The sequence below is a fragment of the Oncorhynchus masou genome, chromosome 4 (assembly GCF_036934945.1).
Source record: "Oncorhynchus masou masou isolate Uvic2021 chromosome 4, UVic_Omas_1.1, whole genome shotgun sequence".
Classification (NCBI taxonomy): Eukaryota; Metazoa; Chordata; class Actinopteri; order Salmoniformes; family Salmonidae; genus Oncorhynchus; species Oncorhynchus masou.
This window is the reverse complement of record NC_088215.1, coordinates 15,931,328-15,944,915: the sequence shown is the minus strand read 5'-3', so window position 1 is coordinate 15,944,915 and position 13,588 is coordinate 15,931,328. Positions and strand designations below refer to the sequence as shown.

General features: G+C 45.6%; 1 protein-coding gene across 1 annotated transcript in view; it reads right to left on the bottom strand.

Annotated features, from left to right (window-relative positions):
• The window catches only part of LOC135524505 (xylosyltransferase 1-like), a 150,770-nt gene that overhangs the window by 20,585 nt on the left and 116,597 nt on the right, over positions 1-13,588 (bottom strand). Inside the window, exons 8-9 of the mRNA XM_064952096.1 lie at positions 9,170-9,435; positions 608-803 (exon numbers count right to left, since the gene is read on the bottom strand). Of these exons, the coding sequence (XP_064808168.1) occupies positions 608-803; positions 9,170-9,435 (462 nt within the window). The remainder of the gene's footprint in view (positions 1-607; positions 804-9,169; positions 9,436-13,588) is intronic.

Below are 13,588 nucleotides of genomic sequence, written 5' to 3'. Positions count from 1 at the left end.
CTGCCCTGACCCCGAGGCTGCCTGCCATCCTGTACCTGCCTGACTCTGGCCTGATTACGAACCTCTGCATGCCCTGACCCCGAGGCTGCCTGCTGTCCTGTACCTGCCTGACACTGACCTGATTACGAACCTCTGCCTTCCCTGACCCCGAGCCTGCCTGCTGTCCGGTACCTGCCTGCCCTGACCCCGAGCCTGCCTGCTGTCCTGTACCTGCCTGCCCTGACCCCGAGCCTGCCTGCCGTCCTGTACCTGCCTGCCCTGACCCCGAGCCTGCCTGCTGTCCGGTACCTGCCTGCCCTGACCCCGAGCCTGCCTGCTGTCCTGTACCTGCCTGCCCTGACCCCGAGCCTGCCTGCTGTCCGGTACCTGCCTGCCCTGACCCCGAGCCTGCCTGCTGTCTGGTACCTGCCTGACTCTGATCATGAACCTTGTCCTCGACCTGCCCTTTGCCTGCCCCGCGTTTCTAATAAATCATCTGAGAATTGCACTATCTGCCTCCTGTGTCTGCATCTGGGTCATACCCTGAGTCGTGATATCACCGCGTTACTGTTCTGGGAATGTGAACATTACCTAAACGTTATACAACCACAAAAAGAAGGACAGTTACCTCAGCGAACTGCAGCCTGGTGAAGGTGCTGGGAGGGGAAGCCACCTTGTAGGTCTTCCTGGGCATCACCCAGGTCTCCAGGGTCTCCAGCTTGCTGGTTGCCAGGTTAGTGGCGTGGTGCTTGACCAGGTAGCCTTGGAACTGGTCCGACTGGAAGTAGAGATGCACTGACACTGGGTGGCCCATGGGGAAATACCTGGCAAACCAAGAGGTAACACACTTTTTAACCAACCTTTCTCAACAGACCTTTATCAGTAGCCTGAGTGCAGGTCTGTTTGGGCTATGATGCCAACTGTCAGTCATTTTGACCGAGACAGCAATGGTGTTGACAACAACACAAACAAATCTGGGACCAGGCTACTTTATCAGGGTTTTACCTGGCAACACCAATGGTAACCCAACAGACAGACCCATTGAGATTCCCATTAGTGAACTTGATATGGTACCAGTGCTGTTTAAAAGGGCAATGGTGTAAGATGAGAGTATCTAGATTCATCTATTGAACAATTACTGGAGACTGCTTACAAATGCTAATGTTTTTAGATGCTAAAGTTCACTAGCGGGGCCTTGCTAATGTCTCAGACGCTAAAGTAAAGGTTAGGGGGATGTGCTGTTCTTTCTGTGATTGTGTGAAGGGAAGAGGCATTAATTCAATGACCTATAAAACATCTGTTGCTATGGAGACTATTATTAAGGCTAGGAATGGACAGACTGACTGAGACCAAACTGTAGTTGTAGCCTGCCCCGGACCAGACCAATAAAGTCATTGGGTATATTGGCAGTAATATATTAAGTTAGTCACAGCCCGATGCCTCTGACGATAACCATGACACACCAATTCGTAACACACATATTGTCTAATACAGCGGTTCCCAACCTTTGCCATTCCGGGGATGACCAAATCAATAACTACAACAACAACAAACATTTTATTTTTTATTTTTTTACAAATACTAAATAATGTGCGGAGCAGGTAGTCCTCGGACCACAGGTTGAAAACTGCTGGTCTAAAACAAAGTCAGCAGAGGTCAAAACATACACACACCCTCCACACACATACACTAATAAAGTTGAACTGGTCTGGGACACCATTAAGAAGTCAGCTTGATGTTACAATCAGCTTGCCAGTCCAGGCTAGTCCTGACAGCTATATTGTTCTGGGGGCTGTGTGTGTGTGTGTGTGGAGTGAGTGTTTTTTCTGATTCTGTACATGTGGCAGAAGGCTGGCACTGAGAGCAGAGCAGAGACTACTGGGAAAATAAACAGGGTGTGTTTGTGTTTCTCTCTCTCTCTCTCTCTCTCTCTCTCTCTCTCTCTCTCTCTCTCTCTCTCGTATGTGTATGTGCCCACCAGCCTTCTCATCAGTATTCCAATAGTAGAACCAGGAGTCAGTCTGCCTGACAGCGCTGTGTGTGTGTGCCCGTCCCAGCCCGACAGCACTAGCTACCCTGACAAGCAGAACAGCAAATATTTACACCAGCTCACGGAGAGCACTCCATACCCTTCTCTCTCTATCCCTCTCTCCTCCCTCCCTCCCTCGTTCCCACTATATAGGGAATAGGGTGCCGTTTGGGACACAGACAGAGATTGACAGAGATGTGTACAATGGCCCCTAGCAGTAATAATAAAGGTTTCCCCACTCTCTGAGACTGAGTCAGTTACTCAGTTATTTATTACAGACCTATAGGGTGGGACTGAAGTACTCACAATTTGAAATATACATTGACTCTTGGGGATGCATGACGTTGACGTCTTTGACAGTTGTGTGTCTGGGTGTGTGTCTGTGTGTGTGTGTGTCTGTGTGTGTGTGCTAGAGAGAGAGAGAGAAAGTGAGGTAGAGGGAGAGAGAGGCAAAAGGAGCTAGAGAAAGAGAGAGAGATAGAGATAAAAAGAGAGGTAGAGGTAGAGAGAAAGGAAGAAAGAGAGAGGCAGAAAGAGAGAAAGGAAGAAAGAGGCAGAAAGAGAGAAAGGAAGAAAGAGAGAGGCAGAAAGAGAGAACGGAAGAAAGAGAGAGGCAGAAAGAGAGAAAGGAAGAAAGAGAGAGGCAGAAAGAGAGAAAGGGGCAGAGGGAGAAAGAGAACGAGAGAGAGAAGGGAGTGAGAGAGAGATGAGAGAGTGAGAGAGAGATGAGAGAGTGAGAGAGAGAAGGGAGTGAGAGAGAGAAGAGAGAGTGTGAGAGAGAGAAGGGAGTGAGAGAAAGAGAGAGTGAGAGAGCGAGAGAGCGAGAAAGAGAGTAGGTGAAAGTGAGAGCATAGAGTGAATGGGGAGAGATGGGGGGAGAGAGAGAGGTAGAGACAGGGAGAGTGAGAGAGTTAGAGAGAGAGAGAGAGACTGCAGATACAAAGAGCCTCCATTCAGCCCTTCCCTACTGGAGTCACAGCAGGCTGTGAAAAGACAGAAATCCCCCTCTCCTCTCCTCTGTCTCTCCTTCTCTCCATCCCCCCATGGCAGCCCAACCCCACCCTGCTGTCTCATACACACACTGTAAGCTCTACAAACATAGCCTCTCATGGCCCCAAACATTGCCCAGTGTGTGTGTGTGTGTGTGTGTGTGTGTGTGTGTGTGTGTGTGTGTGTGTGTGTGTGTGTGTGTGTGTGTGTGTGTGTGCGTGTGTGTGCATGCGAGCATGTGTGACAGTTGGGTGTGGATATGTTAGTGTGAAAGACTGAAAATTGCTTGTTTCCTCGCAGCAAATGCTTTTCTCACATGATCCCACAATTAGAGATTTGCAGACTGACACGTATACTCACAGATGCCCTCACACACAGAACCTCGTTTCCCTTCCTTCCCAATTTACAGGCAGAGGCATGAGTAGAAACAGCTGTAGTTAAACGATAGACATCGGGTGTGTGTGTGCAGCTAGGTGGAAACATGCTTCCTCTCATCTTGACTCTATACCCAGAGACCCATGCAGCTACCCACAATGCAGAACTACCTGCCTGCCTGCCTGCTATCCAGCCTGCTTATGTGGAACTATACTGGATCTGAAACAGACTGATAATACAAGCTGCCAGCAGCAGTAACATGGGCGTATAGTACATCTCACGTTGGTTGGAACACGGACAATTCCACCAGAATGGTGTCGCATCCATCCAACAGACTTCCAGACACTTATAGAATCTATGCCAAGGTGCATTGGATCTGTTCTGGCAACTATTAAAGTACTTTATGTTGGTGTTTCCTTTATTTTGGGAGTTACCTGTACATTGGCCCTGAGACTCAGCTAACGCAGGTTTCATATTCTAGCTACCGCAGGTGCTGCTGGTCCCAAACGTGTTGCAACTGTGGTATTACAATACAGTAACAGTTAACTAAGACAAAAAGACACGTTGGCTTCCATCTGGCTTCCTGTTTTAGCATCCATCGATGACAGGGATCCCAAATGTGTCATAACAACGGCCATGGAAGTAACTGTATGGAGACAAAAGACATAAAAGAACCAGCTGACACATCTCCTGATCCAGGAAGCTGGATGCTATGGATCGCAAATGGATCGTAACACCGGTGTAAATCTACATTGGTAAATGTGTCAACAGTAGGCCTCATTACTGAACTAACAGTCCCAGCATATACAGCTGCTATGGGTCCCACATCTTATCACACCAATCGTAATTCTAGTGACACAGAAATGGTACGGGTCTCGAGGGACATGGAGCAGCACCATCCACATATACAGTACACCTTCCGTATTTCATCCAACGGGTGGTATCCATCCACAACCTATATACAGTACACCTTCCGTATTTCATCCAACGGGTGGTATCCATCCACGACCTATATACAGTACACCTTCCGTATTTCATCTAACGGGTGGTATCCATCCACGACCTATATACAGTACACCTTCCGTATTTCATCTAACGGGTGGTATCCATCCACGACCTATATACAGTACACCTTCCGTATTTCATCTAACGGGTGGTATCCATCCACGACCTATATACAGTACACCTTCCGTATTTCATCTAACGGGTGGTATCCATCCACGACCTATATACAGTACACCTTCCGTATTTCATCTAACGGGTGGTATCCATCCACGACCTATATACAGTACACCTTCTGTATTTCATCTAACGGGTGGTATCCATCCACGACCTATATACAGTACACCTTCCGTATTTCATCTAACGGGTGGTATCCATCCACGACCTATATACAGTACACCTTCCGTATTTCATCTAACGGGTGGTATCCATCCACAACCTATATACAGTACACCTTCCGTATTTCATCCAACGGGTGGTATCCATCCACGACCTATATACAGTACACCTTCCGTATTTCATCTAACGGGTGGTATCCATCCACAACCTATATACAGTACACCTTCCGTATTTCACCTAACGGGTGGTATCCATCCACGACCTATATACAGTACACCTTCCGTATTTCATCTAACGGGTGGCATCCATTAGTCTAAATATTCCTGTTAGGTTGCACAACCTTCAATGTTATGTCATAATTACGTAAATTTCTGGCAAATTAGGCGGCCCAAACTGTTGCATATACCCCGACTCTGTGTGCAATGAACGCAAGAGAAGTGACACAATTTCACCTGGTTAATATTGCCTGCTAACCTGGATTTCTTTGAGCTAAATATGCAGGTTTAAAAATGATGTACTTCTGTGTATTGATTTTAAGAAAGGCATTGATGTTTATGGTTAGGTACACGTTGGAGAGCAACGACAGTCCTATTTCACGAATACGCACCGCATCGATTATATGCAACGCAGGACACGCTAGAAAAACTAGTAATATCATCAACCATGTGTAGTTAACTAGTGATTATGATTGATTGTTTTTTATAAGATAAGTTTAATGCTAGCTAGCAACTTACCCTGGCTTACTGCATTCGCGTAACAGGCAGGCTGCCTGTGGAGTTCAATGTAATCAGGTGGTTAGAGCGTTGGACTAGTTAACTGTAAGGTTGCAAGATTGAATCCCTGAGCTGACAAGGTAAAAATCTGTCATTCTGCCCCTGAACGAGGCAGTTAACCCACTGTTCCTAGGCCGTCATTGTAAATAAGAATGTGATCTTCACTGACTTGTCTAGTTACAGTTTTTTTTTATTGCTAAACGACAGTGGACACAACTGGAGTCACATGTGCAAAACTCTAACTACAGTCTGCACAGCAGCAGTTCATGTGGACCAAACTCTAGTTCGTTTTTCATTGCTTGAACACAGTTTTCAAAACTCTACACACTTATCCCATGACTTTAACCACAACCTGCACAACACTGTGGATTTACAGCACTTTGTTCAAATGCTAACACACTGCTGTCAAAACTGTGAACCACACATTCAAAACGGAATAGATTTCAGCCTTGTGCCTTTCAAACACTGCTGATTGCAATTTCAGCTGAAAGGCTAAGCAGGTGTCTTGTTTTAGACTTGTTAGTGAACACACACACATATTACAGTATATATAGGTAGAGCTCAGAAAGACTCATTTTGGAAATGGAACAAGGAAGATGGGTTCGTGGAGGGAGAAGGGTGGCAGGGAGAGGGCGGATGCGTGGAGGAAGACAAAGAAGACAAAGAGCTGTTATTTCAGATGAAATAAGGGCTACACTTATAGACCATGTCGTGAACCATGGTCTCTCATTGAAAGAGGCAGGGTTGAGGGTGCAACCCAATCTGCAAAGATCCACAGTGGCATCTGTAATGCAAATTTTCCATCATACAAACAGGTGAGAGTTACATCCTTACAGTAAATGAAAACATTACAGGAATCTATTTTGTATTGCAATTATAGAATATTTACACAGATATATATTACAGTAAGTTTGACTGTAAAATATATTTTTACAACAGGACCCAAAGGCTGCCCCCAACAGGGGGAAGAGGAAAAATATTTTCAGATGCGCAGGAAAATGCTATTGTTGACATGGTTGTTGTCAACAATGCAATAAAACTGTGGGAGATTCAAGATAGAGTGCTGGCTGATAATGATATAGTTGAAAAAATTAATTCTGTCAGCACAACAACTATTGCTTGAGTCCTAAAGAAACACCAAGTTACAATGAAACAGTTATACACTGTACCGTTCGAGAGAAACAGTGAACGGGTAAAAGAGCAAAGATACCAATAAGTCCAGGTAAGACGTCTGAGGTTACGTACACAGCTATACAAAATATTTACAGTAAAAAAAACACTAACATTTCTACAGTAAAACTGTGCACTTACTGTTTTTCAGAGCGTAATGGAGGTGGAAGCACTGGAAAGACCACGTTCATTTGTATTTATCGATGAAGCTGGATTTAACCTTGCCAAAACACGGCGCAGAGGAAGGAATGTTATAGGTCAAAGGGCCACTGTGGAGGTTCCAGGCCAAAGGGGGGGAAATATCACCATGTGTGCTGCAATGGCCAATGATGGTTTGCTTCTCAACACACCACTCATTGGCCCATACAACACAGAAAGGCGTATATCTTTCCTAGAACAGCTCTATGCTCAGCTAGTGCCAGCAGAACAGGGGAGCCAGTAAGAAACCCCCAAGTTGTTGTCATAGTTTGCGATAACGTTGCTTTTCACCACTCTGCAGCTGTCACAGATTGGTTTGCAGCAAATCACAGATTTATGGTTTTGTACCTGCCTGCATATTCACCCTTCCTCAACCCAATAGAGGAGTTTTTCTCTGCCTGGAGGTGGAAAGTGTTTGGTCACCACCCACATGACCAAATGTCTCTTTTGGAATCCATGCGTGCCGGATGTGAGGACATGAGTCCAGAGGACTGCCAGGGATGGATAAGGCACTCCAGAAGGTTCTTCCCCAGGTGCATGGCAAGGGAAAACATTAGATGTTGAAGAAAACCTGTGGCCTGATGCTAGAGAGAGGCAGGATTAGCCCCTCAATTATTTGTTCGAATTACAGTATGTACTTTTAGTTTCTACCTTTTTCTCATTACTGTAATTCCGTAAATTACTACAGACTATTGAAGCAAACTGCTAATTTTCATTTACCTTAAAGAATTGTTATGTTCTAAAAATTTTAATAAATCATGTGAAAGAATGTCACTCTTTTCTTTGAAGAAAATATTACTTTGTATGAAGTCACTGAAATTGTTCAAACTGTAAAGATGAAAAGTTTGTATTTTCTGTATTGTTGTTTGATGCTAGTGTTTTTACTCTCAGTGTGTTCTGAGTGACAGTGTGTGTTATCACAGTGAGGGTTGTGCATAGTGTTTGGCTGCACTGAGCGTGTTTTGAGCCATGTGTTAAGAGTTGTGTTGCTTGTAATGAGTTTTGCAGGTGATGTGAACTGTTTAGCTCAGCTGACTGTTGGTAGTGCAGACTGTAGTTAGAGTTTTGCACATGTGACTCCAGTTGTGCCCACTGTCGTTTAGCAATCGAAAAAAACTGTAAATAAAGGTTAAAAATAAAAAAAACGGCCAGATAAGCACCCAAAAATACCGATTTCCGATTGTTATGAAAACTTGAAATCGGCCCTAATTAATCGGTCGACCTCTATGCTATACGGATAGTGTTGACATGTGATGCCTTCTGACACCAGATGTGTATTTTATTAGATGAGGAAGGATACAAAGGTTTCTGACAGAGGGTTGAATTTCACTCAAACAATGAGATGTGTCACAGTCAAGATGCTGTGAATGACTGCTGCGGTGTGTGTGCATTCATGTTCCGTGCGTGTATACTACTATTTTTGTGTACGTGTGTGTGTGTGTGTGTCAGTGTGTGTGTGTGTGTGTGTCAGTGTGTGTGTGTGTGTCAGTGTGTGTGTGTGTGTGTGTGTGTGTGTGTCAGTGCGTGTGTGTGTCAGTGCGTGTGTGTGTCAGTGTGTGTGTGTGTCAGTGCGTGTGTGTGTGTGTGTCAGTGCGTGTGCATGTGTGTGTCAGTGCGTGTGCATGTGTGTGTCAGTGCGTGTGCATGTGTGTGTCAGTGTGTGTGTGTGTGTGTCAGTGTGTGTGTGTGTCAGTGCGTGTGTGTGTGTGTGTGTGTCAGTGTGTGTGTGTGTGTCAGTGCGTGTGTGTGTGTGTGTCAGTGTGTGTGTGTGTCAGTGCGTGTGCATGTTAGCATGTTATATGCCTGAGTAAAAGTATTTGGTTTTAAATATACTTAAGTATCAAAAGTAAATGAATTGCTAAAATGTACTTAAGTATCAAAATAATTAAAAGTATAAATCATTTCAAATTCCTTATATTAAGCAAAGCAGCTGGCCACATTGTCTAGTTTTTAACAATGTACTTAAGGATAGCCAGGGGCACACTCCAATTCAGACATCGAAGCATGTGTTCAGTGAGTCCACAAGATCAGAGGCAGTAGGGACGACCAGAGATGTTCTCTTGATAAGTGCGTGAATTAGACCATTTTCCTGTCCTGCTAAGCATTCATCATGTAACGAGTACTGTTGGGTGTCAGGGAAAATGTATGGAGTAAAAAGTAGATCCTTTTCTTTAGGAATGTAGTGAAGTAAAAGTAAAAGTAGTCAAAAATATGAATAGTAAAGTACAGTACAGATCCCCAAAAGAACTACGGAAGTATTTTTACTCTGTGTACATGTGTTCAGTGTGTGACCTGGACTGGACTGCTTACTAACCTGCAGCTGTCATCCTTAGGATCTCCTTGAAGCGATGCTGCCGCCCTGGCCAGGCCCAGACGAGCAAACGCATGGTAGAGTGTGAGCTGCGTGTCACTCAGGGTTGCGACCCCATCCGCCTCGTCAAACGCACTCTCCCAGTAGGCCTGGAGGCCAGGGGTCCCCTGGGGCATAGGTCCAAACAGGTAGCCATCCAGTTGGTTCACTATCTCCTGGTTAACACTGGCTTCAAACTTCCTGGCGAAGAACGTAGGACGGGCCGTTTGCTGTGAAGAAATGGAGGGAGTAGGAGAGGAGGGGAGAGAAAAACAGAGAAGATTATAGAAATGGTGGCTTGCTGGGAACGACTGCAGAATGGGAGATGGAGTGGAAGTGAGTGGGAGGGTGTGTGTGTGTGTGTGTGTGTGTATGTGTGAGTGAGTGAGTGAGAGAGAGAGAGAGAGAGAGAGAGAGAGAGAGAGAGAAGAAAAAGAGTGTGTACATGCGTGTGTGCGAGGAGCATCTTTGATTTAATATTCTCCCCCACATACAGAAAACGACGAGCAGATACACTGCCCCGTCATATCACCCTGGTAAACTGTCTCAGTACCCACGTCTTGTCTTCCATCTCTCTCTCGGACGCACAACAAAGTTCAGGGTTGCGTCTTTCCCCCTGTCAGCTACCAGAGCTGGCTGCTTCTTTCAAACACAAGACAAAACCACAGAAGAAGAACACTTCCTGTTCCCTTTGTACTTCCTGAAACACCAGGGAATCCACAGGAGAAAAATAATCCTCCCTGGCTTCTTACCTTTTATCTCTCTCTCTATCCCCCGCTTGCTGATCTCCATGACAACAGACATAAAACACTCAGGAGTCAGTCTGAATTCTCTCCAAAACAACTCTATCTGTGCCACTAGGGCCTTGTTGTTAAGGAGCGTTTTTGGGATTAACTTTTTTGATGCATCACATCGTTGTTCCTCGCTAAAGAAAGTGTGTGTGTGTTTGTGAGAGAGAGAGTGTGTGTGCGTGCGAGGGAGTGTCAGAGCGTGTGGGTGAGTGTGCCTGTAAGTTTGTGTGGGTGATCGGATGCATCACTTTTCTCGCTAGAAAAACAAGGAGTGTCACGTCCACACTTTAAGAGGCATTTCGCTACTTTTCTTATGGCCCACTGAAAGGGCTTTGAATGGCTGTGGGAGGCACTTACTGAAATGGAAAGGGACTGGAGACGGGACTATAAAAGACAACTTCGGAAGGAGGTGGGAGAAAAATGAATGAAGGCTCATAAGTGCTGATGTCAACAATGGCTAATTGGCGTATGTAACTTCTCTAGAAGATGGTGTGTGCAGTGTTTTCCACTAGCGCCGGCTGTCGGCTATACAGTCGATTACAGTCATTTTCAGCCAGGTACTTTTCCCACTTAAATGACTTTTCAATTCGCTAGTCAGACAAAAGTCTGCCGATCCCTCTCCCGCTAGAATGAACGATATGCATCCTCTAGCCATCTACTGATAGGACAGGCGCCTGTCAGTCACGGAAGCGAGCGATGACAGGGGAACCCCGCTGGTTTGACAGTCTGCTGTCTGCCCCGCCTCTCAGGTACTTGGGCGTGTGTTGTGTGTTCTGTGGTTGCAGTCAAATGTCTTTACACGACAGGTTGGTTGGTGGCGCCTGGATAGAATGGTCTCGCGGTACGTACAGGAACAATAGGTAGGTTAGTAGAGAGAGAGAGAGTCTCACACTGGTCCAAAATATGATAAAAGAAAACGGATTGAATCGTTTTAACAGCTATTGATACTTATATGGTATTTTTGATATGGTATTTTCAAAATGATTAGATGAACAATAGTTCTATTGTTTGAATCAAAGTGTTGACAGTGGAGTAGTCAACTGCTGCTTCCTGTGTAGCAAAGCCCATGTTTATCACCTGCTTCATTCTTCAATCATACCTGTACTACAGACAGCTGAGAAAATGCCTCTTAAAAGTGCCTCTTAAAAGGAAGCTGGTAGCCTGTGGAAGTCAGCAGACTCTTGCAGGATTCTTTAAAGGCTCAGTGAAGACAGAATGATTCTATGTTATTTATATCAGTGTTATTTCCTGACAGTTGCTGGTTGAAAATACAATCTAGCATTAGAATGTACCACCAAAAATAGAGCTTGTTCGGCAAAAAATATATCATCTTAACTCCCCTCCCAGCCCTGGTGAGTATGTCTGGGTACTTTGTCTATTTTAAATATATCATCTTAACTCCCCTCCCAGCCCTGGGGAGCGTGTCTGGGTACTTTGTCTATTTTAAATATATCATCTTAACTCCCCTCCCCTCCCAGCCCTGGGGAGCGTGTCTGGGTACTTTGTCTATTTGAAATATATCATCTTAACTCCCCTCCCCTCCCAGCCCTGGGGAGCGTGTCTGGGTACTTTGTCTATTTTAAATATATCATCTTAACACCCCTCCCAGCCCTGGGGAGCGTGTCTGGGTACTTTGTCTATTTGAAATATATCATCTTAACTCCCCTCCCCTCTCAGCCCTGGGGAGCGTGTCTGGGTACTTTGTCTATTTTAAATATATCATCTTAACTCCCCTCCCCTCTCAGCCCTGGGGAGCGTGTCTGGGTACTTTGTCTATTTGAAATATTTCATCTTAACTCCCCTCCCCTCCCCTCCCAGCCCTGGTGAGTATGTCTGGGTACTTTGTCTATTTTAAATATATCATCTTAACTCCCCTCCCCTCCCAGCCCTGGGGAGCGTGTCTGGGTACTTTGTCTATTTTAAATATATCATCTTAACTCCCCTCCCACCCCACCCCAGCCCTGGGGAGCGTGTCTGGGTACTTTGTCTACTTTAAATATATCATCTTAACTCCCCTCCCCTCCCAGCCCTGGGGAGCGTGTCTGGGTACTTTGTCTATTTTAAATATATCATCTTAACTCCCCTCCCCTCCCAGCCCTGGGGAGTGTGTCTGGGCACTTTGTCTATTTTAAATATATCATCTTAACTCCCCTCCCCTCCCAGCCCTGGGGAGTGTGTCTGGGTACTTTGTCTATTTTAAATATATCATCTTAACTCCCCTCCCCTCCCAGCCCTGGGGAGTGTGTCTGGGTACTTTGTCTATTTTAAATATATCATCTTAACTCCCCTCCCAGCCCTGGGGAGCGTGTCTGGGTACTTTGTCTATTTTAAATATATCATCTTAACTCCCCTCCCCTCCCAGCCCTGGGGAGTGTGTCTGGGCACTTTGTCTATTTTAAATATATCATCTTAACTCCCCTCCCACCCCAGCCCTGGGGAGCGTGTCTGGGTACTTTGTCTATTTTAAATATATCATCTTAACTCCCCTCCCAGCCCTGGGGAGTGTGTCTGGGTACTTTGTCTATTTTAAATATATCATCTTAACTCCCCTCCCAGCCCTGGGGAGCGTGTCTGGGTACTTTGTCTATTTTAAATATATCATCTTAACTCCCCTCCCCTCCCAGCCCTGGGGAGCGTGTCTGGGCACTTTGTCTATTTTAAATATATCATCTTAACTCCCCTCCCAGCCCTGGGGAGTGTGTCTGGGTACTTTGTCTATTTTAAATATATCATCTTAACTCCCCTCCCACCCCAGCCCTGGGGAGCGTGTCTGGGTACTTTGTCTATTTTAAATATATCATCTTAACTCCCCTCCCCTCCCAGCCCTGGGGAGCGTGTCTGGGTACTTTGTCTATTTTAAATATATCATCTTAACTCCCCTCCCCTCTCAGCCCTGGGGAGCGTGTCTGGGTACTTTGTCTATTTTAAATATATCATCTTAACTCCCCTCCCAGCCCTGGGGAGCGTGTCTGGGTACTTTGTCTATTTTAAATATATCATCTTAACTCCCCTCCCCTCTCAGCCCTGGGGAGCGTGTCTGGGTACTTTGTCTATTTTAAATATATCATCTTAACTCCCCTCCCCTCTCAGCCCTGGGGAGCGTGTCTGGGTACTTTGTCTATTTTAAATATATCATCTTAACTCCCCTCCCACCCCAGCCCTGGGGAGCGTGTCTGGGTACTTTGTCTATTTTAAATATATCATCTTAACTCCCCTCCCCTCCCAGCCCTGGGGAGCGTGTCTGGGTACTTTGTCTATTTTAAATATATCATCTTAACTCCCCTCCCAGCCCTGGGGAGCGTGTCTGGGTACTTTGTCTATTTTAAATATATCATCTTAACTCCCCTCCCCTCCCAGCCCTGGGGAGCGTGTCTGGGTACTTTGTCTATTTTAAATATATCATCTTAACTCCCCTCCCCTCCCAGCCCTGGGGAGCGTGTCTGGGTACTTTGTCTATTTTAAATATATCATCTTAACTCCCCTCCCCTCCCCTCCCAGCCCTGGGGAGCGTGTCTGGGTACTTTGTCTATTTTAAATATATCATCTTAACTCCCCTCCCCTCCCAGCCCTGGGGAGCGTGTCTGGGTACTTT